General features: G+C 34.0%; 1 protein-coding gene across 1 annotated transcript in view; it reads left to right on the plus strand.

The window, feature by feature from the left end:
• The window catches only part of LOC124356648, a 63,346-nt gene extending 37,349 nt beyond the window's left edge, over positions 1-25,997 (plus strand). The window contains exons 4-10 of the mRNA XM_046807775.1: positions 1,841-2,177; positions 4,003-4,089; positions 6,029-6,152; positions 10,151-10,225; positions 23,374-23,434; positions 24,817-24,900; positions 25,868-25,997. Coding sequence (XP_046663731.1) covers positions 1,841-2,177; positions 4,003-4,089; positions 6,029-6,152; positions 10,151-10,225; positions 23,374-23,434; positions 24,817-24,840 — 708 coding nt within the window. The 3' untranslated portion in view covers positions 24,841-24,900; positions 25,868-25,997. The remainder of the gene's footprint in view (positions 1-1,840; positions 2,178-4,002; positions 4,090-6,028; positions 6,153-10,150; positions 10,226-23,373; positions 23,435-24,816; positions 24,901-25,867) is intronic.
• Positions 25,998-27,954: the final 1,957 nt, after the last annotated feature.

Raw genomic sequence — 27,954 nt, forward strand, 5'->3', positions numbered from 1 at the left:
AAAATATTGCATCCTATTTCACACAGCCCTCTCTTGGATACTTTCTCTTCTCCGAAACTAGGTTTAATCTTATTGATGAACTGAGCTTTTTCTTTTTTCACTTATATGTTACTAATCAATACCATAGGGACAAATATATAGGGTAGCTTGTTGCGTGAGATTAAGCTTTAGATTGTGAATCGGTTTATTCATATCAATGTTTTCCATGTTTAATCTTACTAGATCGATTAGATTTTTTGTACTTCTCTTTCAAAGGGACTCAAATATGAGTTTCAATCTTCTGGATATCTGAGATAATCTAAGAATTTGATATCTGCATTATCATACTTTAGTAGCAGTATCAGATCCCAAATCAAATTACTAGGTATCTGATGCCGTTCATACTATGAACTGGAGTCTGATCATTTATAAATTTTGGACATTCAGAACACTCATAGCACTTATGAAAATCTGGCTTTAAAGAACTCATATTTGGCTTCTGTAATGATAAGAACCTTGAGGTAAACATCGCCACATGACTCAAAGACTGGGATCTTATGACTGGCAATATAGTAGACATACTATTGCCAATCAACCAAGGGGAGCACAGAAATTGTTTTATCACCCACCCATTTGGCCAACAACACTAACACAGACTTTATTCAGTGAGAACCAAAGGAGATTGAGTGAGTCTTAGTTTAGGAAGGAAACAACAAAAAGAGATCAACAAGTAACACTCTCAAAATGATTGAGTTAGAAAAAAGAGAAGTAAGACTATGTTGTCAGGGGTTGTAAAGTGATAGTTTATTAAACAATGCATCATCTATTTCTCCAATTCCTGTCTTCACAATCAAAATATTATAACAAAATTAATTTTTCTGAATGCTAATTATTAGTTTGTCTACAATATTTTCAATGTTATTTAAAATGTATGGTTCAAGATGTGAGGTTAGCCAATATGAAAGAATCACTTCTTCTTCTTCTTCTACGGGGCGGTCTATTGCAATATACTTAAGCTCAAGGGCTTATTGTGCACCCTGGAAGTATGTCGTGAGGCCAGCCAGTTTCTACAAACCACTAAAAAACATCAGGTCCTGCTGGGAATTACACCACTTTTGTGAATGTTGAATTTAGCTCCAGTTCACCTTCCTCTTACGTGCACCATCTGAGATCTGATGCTGTTGCAGACTTGACTCCTGAAATCTGAAGTCATGTTCATCTGAAGGCAATTGGTGATGAAGAACGAAGAAGCTAAAAATGAAACCCTCCGCATCGTTTGACATCAGAGACACCCAGACTACAAAAAAATAGTGCAATCTAGGTGAAGAGGCATTCTCATTGTCTCATCAGGTGCACATAAGAAGAAAGGTGAACTGGAGCTAAACTCAACATTCACATTGAATCAACCCCTAGTACCATAGCTGTGTTATGTGTGCACCACTTTTGTCCAGACTAGCAAAGATGGCATAGCACTCCCTTGCTATTGCAGAACAATCAGAGAGCAGATGTTCAGCAGTTTCCTCCTTCTTTGTTTGAAGTTTGTTTTGTTTTTGACAATGGAAGGATTGTGAAAGAAACAGGATTTTTACGGACATTTTCCATCATTCACAGATTCTTTTTATCACTGAATAATGACAAATGCCCGGAAAAATCCTTTTTCCTTCAGTTTCCTCCTGCCCATCACACCATCTACCATCAAAGAACAGGTTTGTCAGAAATATCCTCAATAAATACATCAATCACAATACATTACTAATGTGTATAGTGCCAAAGCAATTAAGTGTTTTCATTCATTTCTTAAATGTAGATGAGAAGAAAGGTTACACAGAGAAATAGAGGTGTAAAGTTGTTTATTTCACAGTTACGAGAGAACTCCCTGCTGTGCCTGCTGTACGCTCTAATGACGTTCCCCAGTACCGAATTCCCAGTGGGGCAGCTGGCACGTCGTATCATGTCTGCTGCAGTGTCTGAGCCACGGCGCCGGGTGCGCCAGGCAGTTCTAGAGGCTCTGGCAGCTTTGGCACAGTTCATACCTTCCTCTCTGTTGCGCTTGGACCCTCACGACTATCCACCACTCCAGAGAACCGATGTTGACCATTTCAACAGAGCTGTGCAATCCCGGCTGCTCAGGAAGGTCCTGCCGTCCATCTCCCCTGATGGTCTCATTCTCTACAGCCTCCACATTCCCATCAATCCGGGTAAGAGCAATCTTGAGAAGATTCCATAGTTTGCATTGAAAACATTCTTGATAACAAGTTGTAAGACCAACCATTAAGGACCTCTGTGGAACCAGGATTCATACAATTTCAGTGCTACAACTGAAGTAACAAGAAATCTTAAAGTAATATGTTACTTTAGAATAATTAAATATTATTCTTTATAATTTTATTAAAAAATGTTTAACTATAATATCCTGCAGTGTTATACTTTGTAGTATTGTTTTAACATAATTTTATATCCTTTTATGACATCATTTTTTGACAACTATTTAGTTGTCAATTTATTTGATGATTTTGTATCTCTTTACAACTTTTATTTTTCAGTTCAATTATTTCAAAGCTATACATTCCACAAGATCCATCGAGGGTACTTTAAACAGTAACTTTTGTAAAGTTATATTTATAAACAACTTCAGATAAACATTTGACATATTGTTCAGTAGTTTGAGATATTGACTGTAGAAGATGTCATGATGTACGCGTATGTTGTATCATGAGAAGATCACTCATTATAGAGCTGCAGTGAAAGTGTAGCCTGACAGCTATTGTACAGGAGTTTAAGATGTTAACTGTGGAAGAAATCAAGATCCATACTGTATCATGAGAGATCACTCAGTACAGAGCCACAGTGAAAGTGTAGCAAGACAACTATTGTACAGTAGTATAGGATGTTAACTGCGGAAGACTCCATGATGCATGCTGTATCATGAGAAGATACACTCAGTACAGAGCCACAGTGAAAGTGTAGTGAGACAACTATTGTACAGTAGTGTAGGAATTTAACTGCGGAAGACGCCATGATTGCATGCTGTATCATGAGAAGATACACTCAGTACAGAGCCACAGTGAAAGTGTACCGAGACAACTATTGTGCAACAGTTTAGGATGTTAACTGCGGAAGATGTCATAGTGTATTCTGCATCAAGAGAAGATAGATTTAATGGAATTATAATGTAGTATATTGTAGTTTACATTATATTATAAGACTACAATTATTTAAATATAAGAATATGTTGTTCTAGCTTTTATATGAGGTTAAATGTAAGAAAGGGCCATGAGGCCCTAATTTAGTCTCAAATAAAGAAATATTTAATTTACATTTCTTTCAATCATTACTTCAGTATCTAATTTATTTATTTATCTAATTTATTGCAAAGAATACATCAGACTATCATTTCCTACTTTTTACACAATCCAGTATAGCAGGTAACCTAGCTATATGGGACCTAAGCGCTATGTGTTTATTATATTGGGTCAACACTGAAGAATCTGCAAGAGAAGAAGCTCAAGTAGCACTTCAAGGAACGACTTTAGGAAAAGTCTTCAGTGGACCTGTTCAACTTTTATGATTTTTAAATCAAGAATTGTACTTTGATAAAATTGCAGATAGATCTTGTAAGTATAGTATTTCAACTGATGTCCATTATTTATCTACAGGAAATCTCAAAAAATACTGAAACTAATTGTTGTTCCATCACATACATTACTCTATACTCCATGTAAATACCCATTTTAGAAGATATCTCTAACTTAATTTCATTTCTGTACCTAAAAGATCTTGAATCACCTCAATAGTCAGCACAACCCTAAAGCATCTATTGCAGTCAGTATATTTAAATACTGTACAATAAATGTCTAGCTAGAATACATGTAGTTAACACCTTTACTGCAGCTACGTACTGAGTGATCTTGTATGTCCTCACTATTCAGCACAACCCTAAGGCATCTGGCACAATCAACCTGTCAAAAGATCATATCTTCCTACATTTAGTTACTGTACTAATGGTTTTAAATCTTGTTTTAGATCATTATTCATCAAATCAAAATAGAGATCTGGACAACGGGAATATGCCTGCAGCATCTTTCAGCATAAAATCTGTTAGTGGCCAAGGTAATATGAAGTGTTATTTACAATGAAGAATAGTTACTACATTGTACTAATTGGTGAAAATATACAATTGGCATTTTGTAAGTAACGATTAAGTAGCCAATGTTAGACCGTGTTACTATTTGTTTTTTAAACTTGACACCTAGCAATCAAAATAATTGTACTTTTGCATCATTTTTTAATGCTCCCATAGCTCTAATTCTATGATCAAATGAATTTGACTGAAATGTTACATTTGAAGATATGTAAACTACTGAAGAAAGGAGTTAATTTCAAAAATAATTTCTCACTATTCATCCATAACCCAACCCTAGCTATTACTTTGGACCACAAATAATTAGAAGTCATGGCTACTTCTCTCAAATAAGTTAGAACAGGATTTTCAGAACATATTTCTTTAAGTGTACTCCCAATAAAAGTCTAGTGGAACATTCATTTTGTAAACTCCTCTAAATCCAGTTACCTAATCAATCAGAACTTCTGATGGTTTTGGCTCAGGGAAATGATAACTACTCCCATACCAAATGAATTTGAATAGTCAATTTTAATTTATACTTTGGTAAATTACACAACTGGTGTTTAAATTAATGTTATAAAAATAATATACCAAGTAATTTTGAAGATATTTTTAACAGAGTTTCATTAGCTTTAGAGAGGGAGAGAGGATGTGGACGGAGATGTCACATACCCAATCCCGTATTGAGACCAGTTATTTCGGGTAATTTTACTGGGACCTCGCCACACATCTGTTTGAAGGGACCGTGTCAACAGATGATGGCGGTCCCAGCCGAATATTTTTTCCGGAGCCCGCCAAAGCTTAGTACAGCCCTGTACCTACCTATAATTTTGAACACAACTGCTGATCACTGTCTAAGCAGGTCAAGCGGTGGTCAATGACTTAGCGGCCATGCCCAATCAAAAAGAACTAGAGCCTGTGTGAGAGGCTACCTAGTGCTGGAGTCAGCAATTTGTATCAGCAGCGCATGAGACTAGCTGTACAATTCCAGCTCCAAACTTTGGACCATTTCAATTGTAATAATATTCATTTCAGTTTCTGGGTTCAAAACCTTGAATTAGTTGGTTGTGTTTTATGTCCTTTAAAGACTCAGAAACTATTTGACCGATCATTATGAAAATTTGTATGTATATACCCACAAATTTTCATAACCCAATGGAAAAATATTGTGGAATTTAATTTTCGTGGAAAAATTTCTACAGAGAAAATTTATATGCTATGCCCATTGATGTAACTTGCCACCAGGAGCACTATTTGGTTTGAACACTGTATTTATGTTTATTTGTCTTTAAAATACATTTCTGGTTGAACTTAAAGCTTGAGTGTTAGACCACTTTATAATAAAGTACATGTACGTTTACATTGGCTATAAACATACACTTTTGACAGATTTTCGTGATTGTGACAACAAGGTAAACTCTACATAATATAATTCAAGGTAAACTCTACAACAAGGAAATATAATTCACTTGAACCAGAAGTGCTCATGCATGGTCAAAGCTTACAAAAAGCTTGCGAAGCCATGAGAAATAGCTAGTAGATTATGTTAATTCTGTATTCATAGTTAAATATGTTTTATCTAGCAGTAACGATTTACAGACAGGGGTTACAATTTCTCACCCATCAACCAATCTTCCAAAAGAATATTCAGTCATATCTTGGCCTTGCTCAATGTTAGTTTTGAATTTTGATTTCCTGTAACAGAGACTCGGATATAAAATATAAGAAATATAAGACTCGGATAAGAAAAGAAAGGCAAGATGTATTAATGAAGAAATAATAAATTAGTAGGGATCTATTTTGATGGTTTTCAAGAATAAAATTAAATAATTTGTTCAATGGGGTTTCTTAATAACCAGTCTCAGAGTCTTGTTCAGTAGTTCTTTCAGTAGTTAGGTGTGTTAGTAACCTTAATTAACATTGCAGGTGCAGATGCTGACTGGGTTATGGCAGGAACCGGTGTGCTATCCAGCGGATCCGCACGGTCACGTAACCAGCTAGATAATGCGCAGAGGGCATTCAACTCTCCCACAGAACAAAGTGCAGACAGGTATCCTAACCACCATGGCTTTAGGCTTGTGAATGTAGATTAAACTATCCATAAATATTAATTACACAAACTAACTTTAGAAACCCTATGTCAAATTCTTAATTAATCCACAAAACGAAACATGTAAACGTGTGAAGTAGTAGTCACATTGTCTCATTTGGTACACAATAGAGTGCACTTACAATTCTGAGACAGTATCAGATAGAAGACGCTGCAATAAAAGGAAGGTGAACGAGCTAAACTCAAAATTCAATAGAATCAACCTTTCCTACCATAACCACGTTATGTGTAGAAAACTCGGTTTTCTCCACCGTGGCTTAGAGATCGTGTCTATCACATCTTAGTGCACTCAATTGTGTAACCTGATGACACAATGGGGCTACCACTTCACCTATACATAGGTGTCTCTGATGTCGAAACGATGTAAATGTTTCGTTTTGAGCTTCTTCGTCATCGACTTTCTTTCGATCTCTTCAGACGAACATGACTCCAGATTCCAGGAGTCAAGTTTGAGACAGCCTCAGATACCAGATGCGCTATAAAAGGAAGCTGGACTGGAGCTAAACTCAAAATTCAATTGAATTAACCCTTCCTACTATAGCTATGTTATGTCCAGTGGTGTAGTGGGGCCGGAGCGGTCCGGAGCGGCGCTCCGGCACAGCTTTGAGAAGCGGAGCGTCGCTCCGGCATAACATCTAGAGCCGTAGCTGTGAACTGGAGCCTGTAAAAAGTGGTAGGCGGGTGACGAGTCGCTGGATAATAAAAAGGCCAGAACAAACCCGCATCACTTATATGTCCGTTGAGTGGTATCAAGGTAATTGTATGCGCTGTGCAATAGACAACTTTAAACTCCTTGTAACTCGCACCTAGCGCCTTCATAAAAATCAGGATGCTCTCGCACTCTCCCTCTCCCCCTCCCAATGACAGGTGTGCCACACCACACCCCGCCCGTCCATCTCCTACTAACTGCAGGAAGTATATACTTATACAGGGCGGGTCGAGACTTGTTATTCGCGTTCCCGGTCTCTATGTTGTGAGTGCTTGTATTAAGCTGTTATCGTCGAAAGTCTTAGTCATAGTGGTTGAGTTCAAACACCGTACCATATATACTGTTAGTTTTGTTTGAGTTGAGTCCTCTATAATACATTTGTGAAAGCCTATTACTAATCTTTTAATTATTAGTTTGTGAATTTTGTGAAGTGATGGAACCAAAACCTAAACAAAAATAATATAACGTCATTTAAGTGCCCCTAATATGACTGACTCAAATCCTGTGCCTGGAACATCAAATCCAAAAGCTACAATTAAAATAAGTAACCTCGCTGAGCCTGAGCCTAATGAAAAGGAAGTTCGAGCAGATGACCCCCCCCCCCCCCATAACACAGTGGCCTGAAATATGGACAGAAGATATGTGTGGGAGGGAAAGAAGGCGGCTTTTCCTTGGATAGACTCAAAGGAAGGTAAATTAGTCTGTAAAATTTGTTTTGAAGTCGGTAATTTGGGAGCCTACAAAAAAGAACATGTTTCGCTTTCTTATGAGTGGCGTTCGTAAAAAGTTTGTTTTTTATTGCTCAAATAGAACAAATCAACTCAAATCTTTGAGGAAAAAGATTATTGAACATAAACAGTCGGAAGCTCACCAAATCGCTCAAACAATTATTGACAAATCAAACAAACATTTGATGGCACAAGTAATTGATCAAATGAATCAAGCTCAGCTCGATTTCAACTAAGGCTGTGTTTAGATCGGCATATTTTATATTTATATGCTCAAAACGACCGTCCGTACAGCGACCATTTCGGATTACTTGAGCTACAAAAACTAAATGGGGTAGATGTCGGCGTAGGCCTTCATTCAAGGTAATAGCGCGGTCGAAATAATAGATCATATTTCAAAGAAATGAAAATGCGCATTTTGAATCAAGTAAAGGAAATTTCCGGAAAAGTGTCAATAATCATTGATGAATACACAATCATTAGTTCTAAATCCGTCCTCATTGTATATTTAAGATGTGAATTTAGCAAGGATAAACCACCAAGTACTTTATTTTTGGACTTAGTCGAGCTTTCTGATCAAAACACTGAGACAGTTTTTAACAGTGTTCACCAGTGCCTTGAAGGATTATGGTTGTAAATGGCGAGTACTTAAAACAAAACATGGTTTCCTTTACACAACGAACGCCATGTTGGGAAAGCACTCAGGTGTAGCAAGGAGATTTTTATCTGTTTACCCTAATATTATCATATGGCACTGTATGAATCACAGAATGGAACTGGCTAATTAGGGATGCCATAAGTGAAGTAGCCGGGGGTAACCAGTCATTCATGGATAAACTAAATTCATTGTACAGCACATCTCAAAAGAATAAGCGAGAGTTAAAAGAATGTGCACAGGAGCTCGATATTCAAATGAATAAAATCAGCAGAATTTAAGCACGAGGTGGGTAGCAAGCAGTTTTCGTACTGTTTCAACCGTGTGGTTTGGTTATCAAGCCTTAGTTAAGCCACTTCTCTAAAGCAATGGATGATCCTGAGAGAACATCCACTTATAGATGCAAATATAATGGTTTTATTGAAGAAGCTGACTTCCCATAAGTTTTTGTTAAACTTAGCATTTTTATGTATGACATTCTTGCTGAATTGGCTTTGTTGTCCTGAAAGTCTGGAAAACAGACCTTGTATTTGCAGACAAACTGATTCTTAGATCAGTCAGATATCTGGAATCTTTGAAAGAAAAACCTGGGACAAGAGTTTCTGGAGGCAAAAGTCACCATGAGGGAAGGCGGTTTTGCATCTGTAAAGTTAAATGAAAACCCTAAAATCGTATCATTTAATTGTGAGCAGTTGATTTCTAGTGTAATCAGCAACTTAAAAGAAGAGAATGCGAAGAAATCGTCAAGAACGAGGAGTTTGTAGAGCAACTAAAAGTTTTGGAACCCGAATACTGGCCTACTGATATTCAACCTGAGTTTGGCCAAACTCAAGTGGAGCAGCTATGCAAACGCTTCAAGTTGAACATCAACAGAGCTGTGACTGCTTACAGGGATTACTTTGGACAACAGCAGGCGGTACCTGATGGACTGCAAGAGCTTATATAACTGCACTAAAATAATACCCTGTATTTCCCGCTGACTGTGAAAGAGGGTTCAGCAGTATGAATAACATCCTCACACCATTGAGGAACTCATTGACGGTAAGTCATGTCTCAGCCCTAATGTTTTTTAAAACTCCAAGGTCCCCCGCTCCGCAGATGGAAGCCTGACCCCTATGTCATGAAATGGCTAGGAAGACATCGTTCAGCAGCAGCCGACACCCAAACAAGAATAGCAGAACCTCTAAGGAAAAAAGAAATGGGAATGAAAAAGGAGAGGAATTTTTGGGACATGCTTTAGAGGTTATCGCACAATATTCATGTTTACGTTACCGTTGAAAATATGTAAAAATATTACTTTTACAATATTTAATTAGTTTTTACAATGCATTTTTACGGTATTCTTTTTCAGGCTACAATAATGTATTAGCACGACAGCACAGTAATGTTTCAAAGTATATCCTAAAATCATAGCTTATCTGTTTTGTCATTACAAATTGTGTTAGCCTAGTCCTTTATTAATAATCAAAAAAGATTTTTATTGCTATACCCAGCAAGTCGCAGCTCCCATGTTATATAGTATATTTAATAATTAACCAGAATATATAAAATTTATTACAATCGCTCTAGTTTAAGTGGGTAAAATGCAAGTCTGCAATGTAACGCCGCCGTCGGAACGCCAAGCTGACGACACACATGCCCGACCTGTGCGAGGTGGGCGGGGGAATCTGTGCGGTAGCACACCTATTATACTCACACCATGGTCGCTCTGGCACAGGTAAATTCGGCACTACACCACTGGTTATGTCTAAATTTATTAGACCATACATAATCTTCTAATTCACTAGGATAAAACCTTCATTGTAATTATTTCAAGTAAGATTTTTTTTAAAGGATTTGTTTCTAGGACTCAATCCTGGGACAATGACATCACGGTTTGCAGGAGTAATCAGTCATCAGCTCTAAGGAACATTATGCAAACGTGAGTAGAAATACATATATTTTCAATAATATAAAACAAACTGAATGTTTTAAGATTGTTTCTTAACTCTTATGAGTTTAAAATCAGAGATTTAATTTTTATAAGCAAATTTTTTGAATTCTATTATATGGTTTGTTGTCTGCCACTGGAACTTTAATTGCAAACCGACTTTAATTGCATTTTTAATTGTTTTAATTAATTAAAATCAGTTGTTGCAAACTTTTATTAATATGTTGTTAAAGGAGTCATGACAATAGCAGTGTTCTATAGTGGACCAATAAAAAGTTGGATATCATTTAAATGCACTGAAATTACTAAGGCAGAGTAGAAACAACTGTGTAAGGACAAAAATATCCACTGGATATGTTTGCATTATAAAAACTAGAAACTGTCAGTTGTCAGCGATGACATAAATGTTTGATTTGACTAATATAAAAGGAAAAATTCATAACTTAAATAAAGATAAATGAGGAAAACTCGCTAATTTTTACAGCTGAAGAAGGACTTACAAAGAATATGAAGCATTTAAACAAAAAATTCATATATTAAACATTTCAAAGAATAAATGGCATTTTAATTGAAGACAGAATTCAAGAACTTTTATAGGTCATCAGAAATTATTAACAACGAAAAAGCTCAATTTGAAAAATGAACTGGAAAAATCAAATCATTTCACTTCAAGGTTAAATCAAAATAGATAGCAAATTTAATTATGTCCTAATTCTACAACTAGAGAATTATAAGTCTAAACAATGTTTCAGTAAATAATAAATATTACAAAATTACAATTAAAAATTAAATTAGCATCGTTAAGAGGACATTAAAGAAAAAACTGAAACGAAATCAAAGAGGTACAGACTAATGTATAGGATGTTTCAAAATAATCTGTGAATCAGGTTAACAGAAAGATTTTAAGTTTACTGTTTCCACTCCAAAACAGATTAGTTCTTTGACTAATATTGGTCCAAATAGCTAAAAAAACGAAAATGAGAAACCATATCAAAACAATTACAATTACAGCAAAAATTGGAAATAAGAAGAGGCATGAAAACTTAACTACAACAGTGAAGAGCAATGTTTTCTGAAAGCTCCTTGTACACTGCTTGTGATGAGGATATCAGTTGGACCAATTTTCTAAAAAGAAATATTACTATTTTGAGTTTGGAATAAGTCCAAAACAAAAACACATTCAACAACATATATATATATATATATATATATATATATATATATATATATATATCTATATATAAAAATGAATGTTTGTATGTTTGTCCTTTATGGAATCGTGAAAACTATTGGACCGATCATGAATGAAAATTTGTACGTATATGTATTTTTCCACGAGAAGGTTTATAAGCTATGCCCATCCCTTTCCCGATTCAGGATTCCGCCCCACTGGTTACAGAAATACCCATAAGAAATGCATTGCAGCAAACATATGTTAACGTCTTTTCAAATTTTTAATCAGCTGTTTCTTTGTAAACATATATTACACTTATAGTTTTAAAGCATAGAGTAAACTTAAGAGAAACGACAAATTTTTGTTTAAAACTGTTTTTGCAATCACTGTTAAACATAGACTTTACTATCCAGATAATACAATTCAAATTTGACGTAAAAATTCACCTTTAACTGCAATATTTATTTAATATAAACCATGCTCATAGCTTGATCAGAAGAGTAATGCAGATATCATAATTACTATCTTACGTTGGCTACAAATATAAAGAATGTTATAAAATCAACCTTAGTTGTTTTTTTTGACAGAAGTATGGTTCTCAAAACTCCGTGTGTACATATTCTCTCGATCGAGACAACAAAGCAAGCTCAATCGTGGCATCGGAGATATAACTAATTTAATCTAAAATTTATTATAGTAAAAAAAAAAATTTACTAAGTAATATAAGGACTTCGGTTCTTAAGATTTGCGTGCGAAGCCGTGGGTAACAGCTAGATAGAGGCAGGAATATGGTACATACCTTCATAATACGCCCAAGAGGCTCACGATGGAACGACTATCAATTATCTCAGCAACGTTTTAGAATGTGATAGAAAAAGAATAAGTGAATATAGTGTACTGTTTTCAACGGGAAATTGCGTGCGAAGCCGCGGGCAACTTTTACAAAAAATTATTGAAATGCGCAGCAAAGCGCGCCGGGCCCTCTAGTATATATATATAAAACTTTTGAATATGTTCTTTATGTTTGTTAATGACAAGTGAAAGTTCAGAATTTGCAAAAAAACTGGCTTCCAATCTGTCTCACTGCCTCAATGTTGATATGGAAATCAGTGTTGATGTGGTGGAAGGTTTGAGCTGACAGCAACAGGGGCATGTGGAGTATATATATAAACAACATTGGCTTTGTTTATTCCCTAATTCATTGTGATTTACCGATATTTGATAGCTATATAATTTTGCAATACTTTTCAGCTCAAAAATATAATAATCTCTTTTTTGCCTTCAACAATTTCTGACATTGTATCCCAATCGTCAACTTTAATAAATTATATTTAAACCCATATACACATTTTCTAGCAGTGAGACAAACATTTTATAAATTCAATTAGACACATCCATTACGACATCAGATCCAGAGGTTTTTTTTAATTGGTTTCTAAATTTCCCAGCGGCTCATCATGAGTTTTTCATCAGAGTACGCTTCAGACACCAAAAGGCGCTTGAGACGAGTTTTGAATTGATTAGTGTTGTTTTGATTTTTTATACTTTCAGGGAGCCTGGTTGATTAGTCTGACACCAACTTGTTGCGGAAGGTGTTGAGACAACGTCAGTCTGTGTTGCTGTGTTCTGAAGTTGTCCCTGCCTCTGGTTTTATATTGGTGAACAATCTGCCACGAACCAAGACATTTGGTTATGATCAGATAAATTCCTCAATAAATCCTGAAAGCAATTGCTAATCCTTTGACTTTTTATCCCCTACAAAAAGTGTCACAGTAGTACATTTATAAAAAGTTACTTAATACCAGTTAACAAATCTCAAGGGATTCTCTACAGAATTTAGTTCTAGTTAGATAGGGTAAGGTACAAAGAAGAAAAGTAACAATTAGCCAAAATAGTAACTCACCATTGTAGCTAGCCTCAGGAAGTCTGAAGTCAGTTGCACTATTCTTTGATATATTTTTCTCTTTGTTATCACTGCAGACTCCAAACTCTATTATTTGTGTGTTGATAAAAAATGTTTTTCAAAATTATTTACATCATATAATTTGCAGCATATCATTTTCCTCTATAGCAGCATAGGAAACAAACCATAACACGTGGAAAATGATAGTCGCCTTCATTCTTTTATTTGTGAAAACTTCTGACTCTGTTGTAACTAATGTGGATGGCCTACTACACCACTGAGATGAAATGACAATCAATGTAGTTAGTAAAAATAATTCCTCTTTTCCTGTGCACAAAAAATAATGGTCAGTATCTTTTAAGATTGCAAAGGATTTGTCCTCATTAAAGTTTTGCCCCAGGGGGAATTAATGGTAACAAAAATGATGAAGAATGATACAGAACAAAAGAAAAGGAGGTAGTGAGGCACACACCTTCACAGCAAGTGACTCATAGCAACTGTTGGATTCATCAATTGCACTCAAAAGGTCTAATCTTTGTGCAGAAGAATAATTTAAAATGACTAAAAGAAGATTAGCCGGGATTTCAGACATTTGCCATCGTTATATGTTATAAAAGGTATAACACAACATTTTGAGGATTGGAATCTATCCTCTTTGTCAGGTGGGGGAGGTATTAATACATACAAAAATAATGAACAGAAAGAAGTAAAGAAGGGAAAGGAAAGGGTTCAAACATACTCAAAAGCTGCTTGGAGTATCCCACTATAGCCTGTGCTGGTGTGATGTGTGATTGAGATCCTCATACTTGTGATTTATGCTCGGGACTTGCATCATGTGCAATGACAATGCCTGGACTGGACTTTGCAGCTTTTGCGTATGTTTGAACCCTTTCTTTCCCTTCTTTACATCTTCAGTTTGTTATTTTTGTATGTATTAATACATCCCCCATCTGACGAAGAGGATATAGAAACATTGTATTATACCTAGTAACATATAATGATAGCAAATGTCCAAAATCCTGTTTATCCTTCAAACCTTCCATCGTCAATAACAAACTTTAAGCAAAGAAGAAGATTAGCCAATATGAAATATGATTAGCCAAATGTCTAGTTTATTTCTTTCTCACAAATTCTCAAAAAATTGCCTATTATATTTCTAACCAACTGCAAAACAATTGTTTAGTAATGAAATGTGTACAAACATTAATGTTCTCTCATAGACGTTTGATGCCAAAACAGCAATGTTCTACAAATCTCTGCTCTCTTGTGGATGCTGAAGGTATTCTTTGGGTAGGTTGTTGGATAGCTAAAGAGTTCATTCTCTTTGGACTTTATTCATCCTAACTTATTGCCAAAATCTCATTACAGATTACAACCATCAAAAACTTCTTCAATGATACTCATTTACTGGTAAAGATTACATTGTCACATTGAAAACACAACATTGTACATCTCAATTTAAAAAGCAAAGCAATCCCTCCAGTTCGTCCAGATCTTTAAAGGGAGTAATACATAAAATAAATAAAAAAATCCATTAAAACAAATCAATTAATTAATTAAAAAACTAATTACAACACAGATAAAAGAATTTCCCAAGATCAACATAATTGTTTAATTCATGATCAATCCCAAAAAACTCATCCATAAAATGGGTGTTCCAAAAGTAAAAAGCCAATTTGACTTTTGAAAATACCAAATGGTAGTGATCTTAATCTATTTGGCAGTGCATTCCACAATTTTGGTCCAAGAGATAATGTCGTTAATGAATATTGTTTGGAAATCGATTTTTGGTTACAATATTGTTTGCGCCCCTTGTGTTATGCTAGTGGATGTTTTAATGTGTTAATCTCCTTGCGCTCGAATGGTCAATAGTACTGGCCATGCAACGTCTTCAGACAGCCCGTTATTAGTTTCGTCATTGCTTGTTCTCGCCGCCGCTCGAATGGCCAGTAGTACTGGCCGCGGCTAGTTTCCACTCCCAGCTAGGTCGCCATGTTTGTATACTTTCCCAGCCAGCTCGTAATTCTTTTCAAATGACCTTTGTATTAGAACATAGGTATTTAAAAATGACGTAAACACCATTGATAGATAATTAAAGAACAACTTTAATGAAACTAACCTATTCTAAGATAAACAAACTGTTTGTTAATGTTTATTTTTATACATACATTTTTTAAATTCAATAATTAAAATAAATTGCTGAAATTACAATTTGATATTTACATATGACACAGTCATAAAACATTTTCCTACATTTTTAGTCTTTGAACTTTTTGGCGGAGTGGAATTTTTCAAAACATAATCCCATGTGAAAGTCCTGGGTTGTTAGGACATGTTTTGCAGTAAAATTTGCTGCGTTTTCTGTCCTTGCCAGGTCTCCTATCACTACAAACTACGCAGTCCTTAGTCTTGCCACCATCAAGTGGATAGGGGATGTGCAATTTTCCGTTTAGTCTTTCTTCTTCATCTGAAGTGGAAGGCCTTCCTCTTTTCCTTGAATTTCTTACATCTCCACTAATTCTATAATCAACATTTTTTCTGAATTTTCTTTGCCGTATATTTTCTTGACTGCTATCTGTATCATCTACTGACAACTCACCACTGTCCTCTCCCACATTGTGTTCATTTGTTATATTTTGAATATCCTCTCATTTCATCTTCAAATTGTTCATTGAAATTGGAATCCAAATCACTATTGTGTTCAGAACCACTGTCTTCATCAATGTCACTTTCATCGGCCAATATATTTCTAACTTCATCAGAACGTAAACAGTCATCCATTGTTCATTTATTAAAAAAAAAATGTACTAAAAAATATACAATATTTACAAAATAATAAGCTTGACAAATTGTATTGTTCACAAAGCCTACTACAAAAGAAACTGTTCAAAATGTAAACACTAACTATTTACAAAATAATCAATTGCACAGCTGCCATTTTATTATGAAAGATGTATTATAAAGATATTCCACTATTATTTACAAATATTTACAAATTAATAAAAATTCACAGCTAAATAACATCAAACAGTACGATACACAAGTCAAATGAACACACAGCAAGTAGTAATAGGCGAGGTGACTGACCTTCGAAACAACAGTTGTCTGAATCTTCTACGCAGAAATGTAATTGGCGGGAAACCATTGTCAGCAGATGTCAAATTTAGTTTAAGAATTCCTCGATAGGTTACAGCACTCGCCGGACATAGAAGTATAAATTTAAATAATAATAATAAAGTGTTTACGTAGTGTACAGTAGTACTGGGCCATACGAGCAATGGTCATATTCTGTACTGGCCAGTACAGTGCCATTCGAGCAGCCAGGACTTAGCGTAAAAAATTAAAACCAAGCTGAGGCGGAAATGTCGGCGGGCAGTACAGCTGGCCATTCGAGGACAAACTATAAATATTGCTTTCGAGTGCATAGGGTTATATTGTTTTTGACATAGCCTTATAGAGCAAGAGTGTCAACTAAAGATAGCCATGTATACTAACTATAGAAAACAAGAGAGCCATATGTCTCGTACACAACTAAACAAGGAACTGTCATAATATGATAGTTCTTGAAGTTTTCGTTTACATGAATCCTTATAGCCAATACCAGAAATATAATGTACTGCCTTTTTTTTTGTATTCAGTAAAATTGTATTAATGTTTCTTTTAAAATGTATTTCCCCATATTTTCAATACCATAAAACCAACTGAGAGTATAAAATGCATAATATACCATTTTAAGAGTTTTTTCATTGCCAAATTCAGACAGTTTTCTCATCATAAATATTGCTTTAGATAACTTTAAACAGATAGTAGTTATATGGTCATTCCAATTTAAATTTTTGTTGATAATCAATCCAAGAAATGTTGTAGAATCATACATTGGTATTACTAAATTGTCAACTGCTTTTTGAATTTCAAAGAAAGATTTTTTTATTTGAAGTAAAATTCACAAGCTGTTGATTTATTTGCATTTACTGTTAAAAAGTTTTCATTAAAGTATTGCACTATATTATTAATTTGTATATTTGCTATGATTACTAATTCCTCCAAAGTTTTGTGTTTCTGGTTATATAATCTTCATTGGGTCCATTTTTGTTTGTACTTTTTACTAATGATTTTTCACATTATATCAACACTGACAATGTAAAAACTATTATGTATGCAGATGATACAACCCTTCTTATAAAACATGACTCCACACTGGGCCTGCATACAGACATTGTCACATCAACAAACAAAACTCTGCAGTACTGCCTGAAAAATTACCTGGCAATTAACCCAACAAAGACCACCCAAATTAATTTTAGCAGAAGACAAGATCAAGTGCTTAACGACCAAAACATCACAATAGAAAAAACAATCAAAACTATTAGGCATAGTGATTGACGGTGATCTTACCTGGACTGATCATATTAACAGTTTGACCAAAAAGCTTGGATCTGGAATCTACGCAGTAAGAAGAAATAAGTGGATAGGAGGACTGCAAGTGGCAAAGACAACTTACCATGCTGTTTTTGAATCCCATATAAGGTATGGTATATCAGTATGGGGAGGAACATCTGCCCATAATCTTAGCAAGATCATACTCCTCCAAAAAAGGCAATAAGGACACTGGCAGATCTGGGACCACTTGAAAGCTGCAGAGAAGCTTTTAAGACTTTAAAACTCATGACTGTCATAGCACTGTACATCTACTCTGTGTGTTTTTGTGATCAGAGCTGTACATTTAATGGTAAAGAGTGTTATCGTTGTTGCTAATCAGCAATATGAGTTTCATTCATAGGTTGGCATTTAGTTCTGGACTGCCACTACGAGCCCAGCTTATATGTCTACACCAATTGGGTAAAAGAAACTTTAGTTTTCCTGACAAGGTATATAAACCCTAGCTAAATTTTTTACACAGGAAATTTACATGAGCATCCCAATTTAATAGATTATCCATGTATATTCCTAATAACAGCTCAAACTCCTGATGGCTGGCGTAGTTTTTAATACTTACTATACAGTTTTTATACTACTAAAATATAAATATGATGGTCCTTTTTATATTGTAATTAGTGTGTTTTTTGTGACTTTTATACATTTTTTTACCTAGAGTGAAAGTAATAGAGGGGAGGAGCTGTGCACAGATAATCGTATGTAGTAGTGTGCCATGTGTGGCTGACTGCCCAGACAGTAACAGTGAAGAAGCACACACACTGGGTTAGAACAGTACAACTGTTCCGCGCTCTATGACATTTTTCTAATTATTTATTTTTTAGAGCTCGTTCATTGATATACAACAATTATTTCTATAAAAGAATTAGTTTTAAAACTTTGTCCTGCAGTCACACAGCGATTGTTGCATACGTAGGTACCCTTATTTCATCTTAAATTACTATTTTTTAGTCATATTGAACAAAAATAACTCGCATAAAATAAAATTTAAATAAAATTATATATGCAACTCCTTTGTATTTTCGTTGTGTATGTACATGGTAACTGGGATGTACTGGTAAGTTACTGAGCATCCCATTCATCCTTCAACCATTCAGAACTGTTCTATTTTTAAATAAAAGGGGGTAAGATTTCTTGGTCAATAGGTCTTGATCAGGGAGATCCTCTTAAATGATTACACTTTTCCTAGTCCACACCACTATAATACCTCTTCTTCATGACTTTTAGATATAAACTAAGTAAAAATTGTATGAAAAGTTGCAATTAATGAATAATTTTACGTCAGATCCTCTTTGTAGTAGCACAGGGAAACAAACTATATGTTGTTTCCCTTTATTCTTTAATTTGTGAAAATTTCTTTCCAACTTTTCCTAAGGCACAAAATTTATCCAAGAGTGATTCATAGATTAGGCATTCATGTTTCTCTCCTCAAATATAGTCGCCCCAGGAAGTGAAGTCTTCTACAGCAAATAAAATTTGTGATTACTAGGTAATGGCTTATGGAATTAATTACCTACTTAATTCTGTAGATGAATATATATCCCATTTGTTTCTGGCCCAAATGTCTTCGCTGTACGGTCTCTCAATGTATCTACCCCTACAATTCTAAAAGAATATTTATAACTAAATATTTTTTTTAATCAGCAACGACTGATAAAATAGTATTTAATTTTATCAGGATACTAATGCACATCGTGTACTTAGATCACATTTTTATAGAAGTCAAAATTATTTTCTACAACTCTGTAATAATGTCAAAACAATGTAATACAATTTGTGTAAATATGTGAAGACTTTTTCTGGTTATTATAGTGCTACACAACATTCCTTTAGAAAACACAGAGTTTTTATTCTGACAAAATATAAGAAATAAGAACCAAAATCAATAAATGCAATAAATGTGTATTTGCTTATAGATAACAAACCTATTCTCAAACCTACCAAGTGTACAAATAAAATTTCATCAAAATCAGTTAAGCCGTTTTGGAGGAGTATGAATCAGAATCTCTTTATGTGGAATCTCTTACTACAATTATATAGATGGAGGGTACTGCGAGTACTCCCCATTCTCTGAATGCATCCTTGCCTGACTCTTGGCTTCAGCCCAGCTAGTATCCTTACAGCATGCTTTTGTAGGACTAAAACTGTCTGGAGATTCTCTCCTAAAGTCCCTCTCCAAACCAAAATTCCACATCTTACAGGATTTTCAAAAAGTGCATAGTATGCAACTTTAACTGTTTCAACAGTGGAAATTGTTCTAGTTCTTCAAATTGCATACAAAGCTGACTCCAGTTTGCTACATAAAAACTCCACGTGGGTAGTCCATGACAAGCATTCATCTATAATTACACCCAGATGTTTTATTGTATAGGCACTGCAAGTTTGGCAGTGGTGATAGCTTGTCTTTCTTTCTTCGCAGTATAAGTTGTTTGGTCTTGGTTTCGTTGAAAACCAAGTCATTTTAACGACAGTATTCTTGTGCTAAGTTTACAGATATAAAACTTTTTATTTCTAGTTGCTAAGTAGCGCTATCACAAGTCAGCAAAACTCTGTCATTAGCAAACATTACAGTGTAACTATAGTCTTGAACATATTTTAGAAGGTCAAGGATGAAAAGCACAAACAGGACAGGTCCTAGGACAGACCCTTGGGGGACACCTCTCCATAGGTGCTCTCTCAGATTAAAATTCTCATTTCTCCATTTTTGGTTTCTTTTAGTTGTTGGCTTGGCTTTGATTAGATAGCTGCAACAAAACCATTTTGCTGCCACACCATGCACCCCCAAAGCTTTTAATTTGGATACATTTAAATCATGTCCAAGACGGTCAAATGCCTTACTAAGATCTAAAAATGGCAACTAACACTGTGAAACAAAAAAGATTTAATATACCCAAGCTTATGATTGGGTAAGGAGTAGAGTCACTAATAACAACTAGTTTATTCAATAAGAAGTCGTAACAATCATGAGGTTAAAAATAAGTTTTTGACAATAAGGAGTGGATAAAGTTAATGAGTATTCCAAGTGAAGTATGCAACATCGATTGCTGGGCCAGTTAAAGCACATTTACCTGGTTACCTGGGAGCCTTACCAGCAAACAAAGCTGGCATTAAAAGCTGCACATGGAAGTCAAGGTTACTACAGGTCACATGGTGTATTGATCATGTGATTGTGTTGTCACAGCCATCTTGCAAACATAACCTCACTTTCAAAGACACGTTGCACTGCCACACAACATGCTCACTTGTCAGGTCGTTGGAGGCGGAGTTAAGATAGTGTTTACTTCTTTTTGGGTAAGGCTTACTTTCGTGATTTTGGCTTTTGTGAGTTTCCAGATAAATATATAAAATAGATATTTAAAGTCTTACTTTGATAGTCATAATTATTGATGTGTATTTTATACAATAGTATTTTAATGGAGAGGGATACAGTTTTATTACATTACTTTTCATTTAGTATTCATATGTAATTTATTACTCTTTCATGTATTTTAATACAAAATACTAGTTTAGGTGTGTTTTTTTATAAAGACTTGTGCAAAAAGAAATAAATTATGAATGTCTATTTTCCACTTACAGTAGGACTTAAACAGGTCTTGTACATTTTCCTACATGCTGATTAGAATATAGTTATGAATTACACTACTAATACAATAATGTTCATAGAGATGTTTGTGCCTTCAAGTAAGTCAAGTATATTGTACTGAATTGTAGTAGTGGTATCACATACCCTTGAGGCACCCAAACAAGATCATCATATTTGTTGGTACTATACATAATTTTATATTTTTAAACTACAACTTTTTGGATTCTTGATCTGATTAATCCAATGTTAATTTTCTGAAAATAGATACAACCAAATTGAAAATACATGTTACATAATAAAATTTGTGCTATGTTAAATAGGATGCACTAAACGAATAACATATATTCTTTGAGACAACAATATTAATTGTTTCATAAATACATGGATTTGTTACTAAGTACTGTAATATTGAGGGTTTAGAGATGTAATTTTTTATTCACTTATTTTTTTACTCCGAATAATTTTATTTTCAAGGTTTCTAGAAGCAACGTTTCTTTTGTACTTTCTTTTTTAGTTCAAGATGTACTTTTGATGTTAATGAATGCTTTTAAATTTAGAATAAATTAGGAGAAAATAAAAGAGGAGAGCAAAATATTGTAGAATGTTTTTGCTAGTGCTAGCACTTATTGTGTAGAAGGAAGCAGTAGCCAGCTGTTAATGTAATGCCAATGTAATTTCTAACATAACATGATCACTGTGCATGGTTTTCTGCAAAAAAAACTGTTGGTTGATTCTTCTAACCATTTTTAATTAAGAGCCTCTTTTTCAAAACTATTGACAATATACTCTTCACATTCTCCAGCCCATTCTTTTAATCAGCTGTTTCAAAGTACTTTATACATTGGTTTAGATATTGTTTGACCTCATATTTGTGTTCATGAGCTGTGTTTGTATGAACCCGTATGTCAATGTACACATTCTAGAACATCGACATACTGTCGGTACCTATATGAAATAGTCAGTAACTTCAGGTGTTCCATATAAGCTCTACATCAATACATTATGATACATAATTCACACATTAGGTTCAACATAATCCAAAGTTTATAATCAGATGTGTTAGCTAAAAAACTCAACACTAAATATCTCTCACCTTCAAGTGATTAGCAAATTAGATTTTGAACTCTTTTCTAATAACTGAAATTGCCAATATGTACCATTCATTGCTATGTAGTAAAATTGAGCTGAGAATAAATATGAAACATATTCATTTATCTTAAAAATGTAACGCCAGAAAGCCTACATTTAGTTACAGTGTACTATGTAACATAATAAAAAACTTCTAAGCTGAACTAGAGTTTGGGATTTTGTTTTTAGTAATATTTATTGACACTTTTCAACGGCTACTGTTGAGGCGAATCTTCCGCTACCACAAGACACAAGAAAATTAGGGAACAATATGTATATAGTGTATGTGCCAGCTTCGTGATTGGCATGGTTTTTATTTCTTTAAAATATTGCTGCAGCAGCCATTGTAATTGAAAACCAAAGTTGAATAAACAACGGTTTTTTATTTTAAGAGAAAAAAATCTCAATGATCAAGTTCAAGAAATATTATCAGTCATACAGTAGACGTTGGTTTATCATCCACAGCAAACACAGAGCAACTATGCTTGCTAGTTGATAGTAACAAACTACTGGATCCAGGTTTATTAATATTCATCTTCGAAAACTTTGGGATTGGAGGCTTGAGCCTTCTCTTATACATATCCCTGTTATACACAACATATAAAGAGGTAGAGTTACACCTAAGAACTTAATTCACTAATGGTATATAATTGTATTGTTAGTAAATTTAAGTTATTTCAATTGAAGAAGACTAGTTTGATCATAGAACAGTGAGAATTTATATTTAGATTATTTATTTAAATTGTCCTTCAAATATCCAGTTATTATTTGTTAGAAAATTAGTATTAAATGAAGGGATTAAATTTGTTGAAAACTAACAGTAAAGTAGGAACCGCACAATCCACGGTATTGATGACACAGCATTGATGACACAGTCGATGACCCATCTCTTGACTGATGACCTGCCATTGTTGCAGGACGAGGCAAAGACGCACCAGGACACGCAGGCTGACACAAGACAAACACGTCCATCCTATGGTGAGTGCAGCTCAATCGATATAGTGCATGTAATGGCTGAGGCGCGGCGTGCGCGGTTTCTCCAACTGGTACATCGTCAGGAACTGAAGCGAGCTTTGGAAGCTGAGGCCGAACAGGCTAGATCGGTTGAAGTGTCGTTGTTAAACAGTAACCAAAAGCCTTACTCGTTTCATAAGAAATATTCAGGTGGGAGATCATAGAATTTTAGTGTATATTTCGAGGACGAGTTGACAATGCATTGTCAACACAACTTGTGTAAAACAAAACTGAATTGACAATGCATCATCATCACCCAAAATTGTGTAAAATACAAGTTGACAATTTGATTATTCATTGTGAAGGCAACTCTTTAGTGGTAAAATAATCGGTCTTAAGTAATTTTAGTATGATTGTTTAACGTAATGGACTGGAATTGTTACAGTTTATTTTTAATTGTTGGTGAATTTATGTAATATGAAATAAAGATTCAGAGCCATAGCAAGATTAGGCTACAGATTTAATAAATACGTAGGTACCGTAATATACTTTCATTGTTGGCAAAAGTGCAAAATCAACATTAAAAATCGAAATAAGCTTAATGTAAGTTTATGTATGAAAACACTTTCAGTACATTTTGAATATGGCATGAATTGTTTTTCAACTGTGGCTAGTTATACAATGGGATTTTTTTTAAGTGGTAAAAAGTTCAAGACTGGGATGGTATCCTTACTCAGTTACAAAGGATAATATCTAAATTTAATGAGAAATTATGCACCCTCAAGTTTGAATTGTGTTTTGAACCTGAACCAATAGACATATAAAAACGTAAAATCATGTCACTATTTTCTTGCCTCATTCAATCTTTGTTTAGTTTAAAATTTGTATTTCTGTTAATAGTTTTTATCAAAGCTATAATGATAAAAGGACAGCTAATTTTCTTGTTTATACTGTACATTACTTTGAACCTTTATTCCTCTAAAACCTGTAATTTTAATAGAAGTTTAACAGAATTTTTTTTTGCAGTGCAGAATTTAATTTTTTAATAAAAAATGAACATTTTCTAAATAAACTTCATCTTGCCTTTGTCAAGCCATACAATTTTATAATTGTAAAATTTTTTTATTAACTCAATGTTTGTAATATGGTTAATAATTGTACTAGTTTCATGAAACAATACATTAACTTGTCAAAGACGGAAAATACAGTATGAGACATTGTCGTGTTTACATTATTCTTAATATTCTATTCATCTACTAAGTGTAGAATTATACATTAATAGTGAACATATTAACAGCATAATCAAAACATTGACGTCTAGTGTTGGGTCAGTTTTGTAGATAGTACATTTGTTCTGACATAATTTTTAGCATTTTTTTCTATTACGCAAACAAAACGTGTTTCAGCTTCCATGCGGCCACTCTACTTAAATATTCCGGATAGCATCCATGATGTGAATACTTATGGACATCCATACCAGCAAGACCAAGGTAAACATATAATTTGTTTGAAATCTTCTTTTGGTAGGAGTATTTTCAATAATGGAGTAAAAATATTATTTCATTATGTTAAAAAAAAGCAGTTATAGAACATGTTTAGTGTATTGTGAAACAGTGTCTCGCATGTAGAGATGTATATGTTTAACCTTCCATAACATGCTCATTTATACTGGCCAATAATTTTGATTTCAATTAGAATATCAAGAATGTTGTCTAAAATTTATAACAACTCTATCATGTTCACAGAAGCAGAATGCTGGTCAAATGTAATTTGATGGAAACTTTTGAAAACTAAATACCAATGAAAACTTGATTATAAAAAGAATTCTTTGTTTTAAACTGAAATCATCCCCAGCGACACACTGATAACAATGATAAACGTGTAAATCATTTTGCGGAATACACTGTATATGATAGTAGTGTTGCAAAATTTCTCATTTATAAATTACTTAAATTTGCCAATGTCAGTTAATACGGAAAATTGTTATAAATTACACAAATTGCAAAATTAAAAATTCAGATGATTGAAATATATGAAAATATACACATTTTTCAAAAACCCCATAGATAGTTGGACGTGCATAAGTTTTTAAATAAAATTTTTGCAGTACTCTGAGACCGGATAAGGTGGAAATCAAGTTTAAATGTTCACATTGTTCTTAAGGGGTAAAACTCAAAATTATTTCAGTACAATTGTTAATGTTTTTTCACAGGCTAGTAGAGTTTTCAAAACTTTATATTAATACATCTAAACACCTTAGTGTTCCTCAAAATCTCTCGGTTCCTTAATCATTACATTTGTAAGAGTTTAAAATTAATATTCCTGATATTATTTATTTCTGCTTTTAAAATTGGTTAGTTATTATGAACACAATATCAATGATACTGCTCACAATATACCAGTTTTAATGAATGGAAAAAATTGTATTTAATTTGAAAATAATTATTTCTAACACAGGTTTTCCAAAAGTGAATGCAACACGTCGCAATTACTCTGAAGCTCTAAGTCAGACATGGCCCATCTCGCAAGGGAAGTTATCAACTCGCAAGTTGGCAATACTGGAGCCTCTGGATCACCAATACCAGTATGGAATGTTCAAAGTGTATGACAGTGAGGCAGTGGCACCCTTGCAACCTCACAACAACCATCCTTACGTTAGTGTTCACCCAAGCAATGTTGGCAACAATGGTAACCTTCCCCCTCTCGACTGGAGACACCAGGCACGCTGGCTACCTGATCAGCAGGTATGGAAAAATTGAACTTATGACTTTTCCAGTGGGCAGGTTCTAGTAATAACTTAGATATTAAAGCTAAAACAAAAGGGTGAATTCTGTTAGAGAAAATGCTATATCATTAGTTTGATAGCAGGATTAAAATGGCCTGTAGAATGCCAAAGAAACAATCCTTCATAATACGGGCTATACAGTACAGTATGTACGAGTATTTGTAGCTACATACATACCTACAATTATAGTTACCAATCTTTCTACAAACTTTTTATATTGTTCATTGTGTCAGCATAAACATTATATTACTCTTGTGTGTACAAAGGCTATCCAGAAAGTAGATTGTGTTTTGCTCTGTAGCCGCTAACGGCAGGACTAATGCAGCCATTTTTGATGTCAGGGCATTTCTCCGTTCAGTGGCTATTCAGGCGTATTAGTGAGAGGTTACTGTCGCTCCTTGTTGTTTTACAATAGCAGTTTAAAATGTGACGTACTTGAAAATTCTGCAAGTTGTGAAGTGCGGTTGGTAATATGGTTTTTTTGGTTGTAAATGAATTTATCAATATCTGTCCATATAAACTAAAAATGCAACATAATATTTCAAAATCTCTAACTCAATTTTGCAAAATTATCAATATGTTGCCAATAATATATACATTCAAGTATAATTTATAAGGTAACAATAAAAGAGCTTGGATAATAAAGTGATAACAAATTACAAATTTGAGTTCACAGTCTTAAAGAATCTCTTCATTTTCACTTTACCATCACAGATTATTCTTTATTGCCTTTCTTACAACAAGCACAGAGAGATGCAATGTGATATTTTGAAAGTTTTTACTTATCAACAATTGATCTAATGTTGATTTAATATCAAACCGTTATTAGGACAAATTAAAATTGTGAAGCAATCTCTTAGAAGTTCATTTCTTACATCAAACCTAAAAAAGTCATAACAATATGTTTTAAATAATTTTGTTTATCTTTTATCTTTATACAGGGTGAGGCAAACCACCCGTACAGTACGTTATAGCGGCCAAACCAAACGAGGTAGATTATTCGTAACAACTTAAACCCCCCTATTCTACCCCAAAGAATTTGGAGAAATTATTTTGAAATCTCTAAAACTCCCCAAAAGGGTAGTTTTTGGGGGGTAGGGGTGGTTTTTGGAAAATTTTCAAATGTAAAGGTATGTTGAGTTATACCTCATTTTAAAGGTATTTCTTCACTGATTATTTTGATGCAAAAAGTTTGAACCTATCTTGCCGCTTATGTACAGGGTACACCAAAACGTTAAAAAATCAGGGGTTTGTGGGTAAATTTATTGCAAACTACCTGCACAAATGTAGAGAGACGATATTTTTTATTGAAAACTAATGATTAGATGGCTTATCGAAAAATATCATCAAATGCCACCCTACCCCAAAATTTACACATTTTAAAAAAATACATAGAATTTTGAAATACTTAACAGCCCAAATCTAAAAAAAATCAAAATAGCAACCTAGGTTGTGTTGTACAACATTAGAAAGGTCTTTAAAAAATAAACATTTTTATACATTTAAAGTTTGTCTCTATTCTCCAATGGTTTCAAAACTGTAATACAAAAATAGATTTTTTAATAACTTTACTCAATGTATTTATTAAAAAGTCAGTGCAATGTGCAAGTAAAAAAAGTTCCAACAGTAAACTCGTCTCTTATGTTATGATTGAAAAAAATACTGTATCCAATTTTTAAAAGAGTCTTTTAAAATTTAAAAAAGTTATTGGAAAACTGTAAACTACAATGTCTTACGATAATGTGCTGAGTTCTCTCAT

This window comes from Homalodisca vitripennis, chromosome 3, assembly GCF_021130785.1.
Source record: "Homalodisca vitripennis isolate AUS2020 chromosome 3, UT_GWSS_2.1, whole genome shotgun sequence".
Taxonomy (NCBI): Eukaryota; Metazoa; Arthropoda; class Insecta; order Hemiptera; family Cicadellidae; genus Homalodisca; species Homalodisca vitripennis.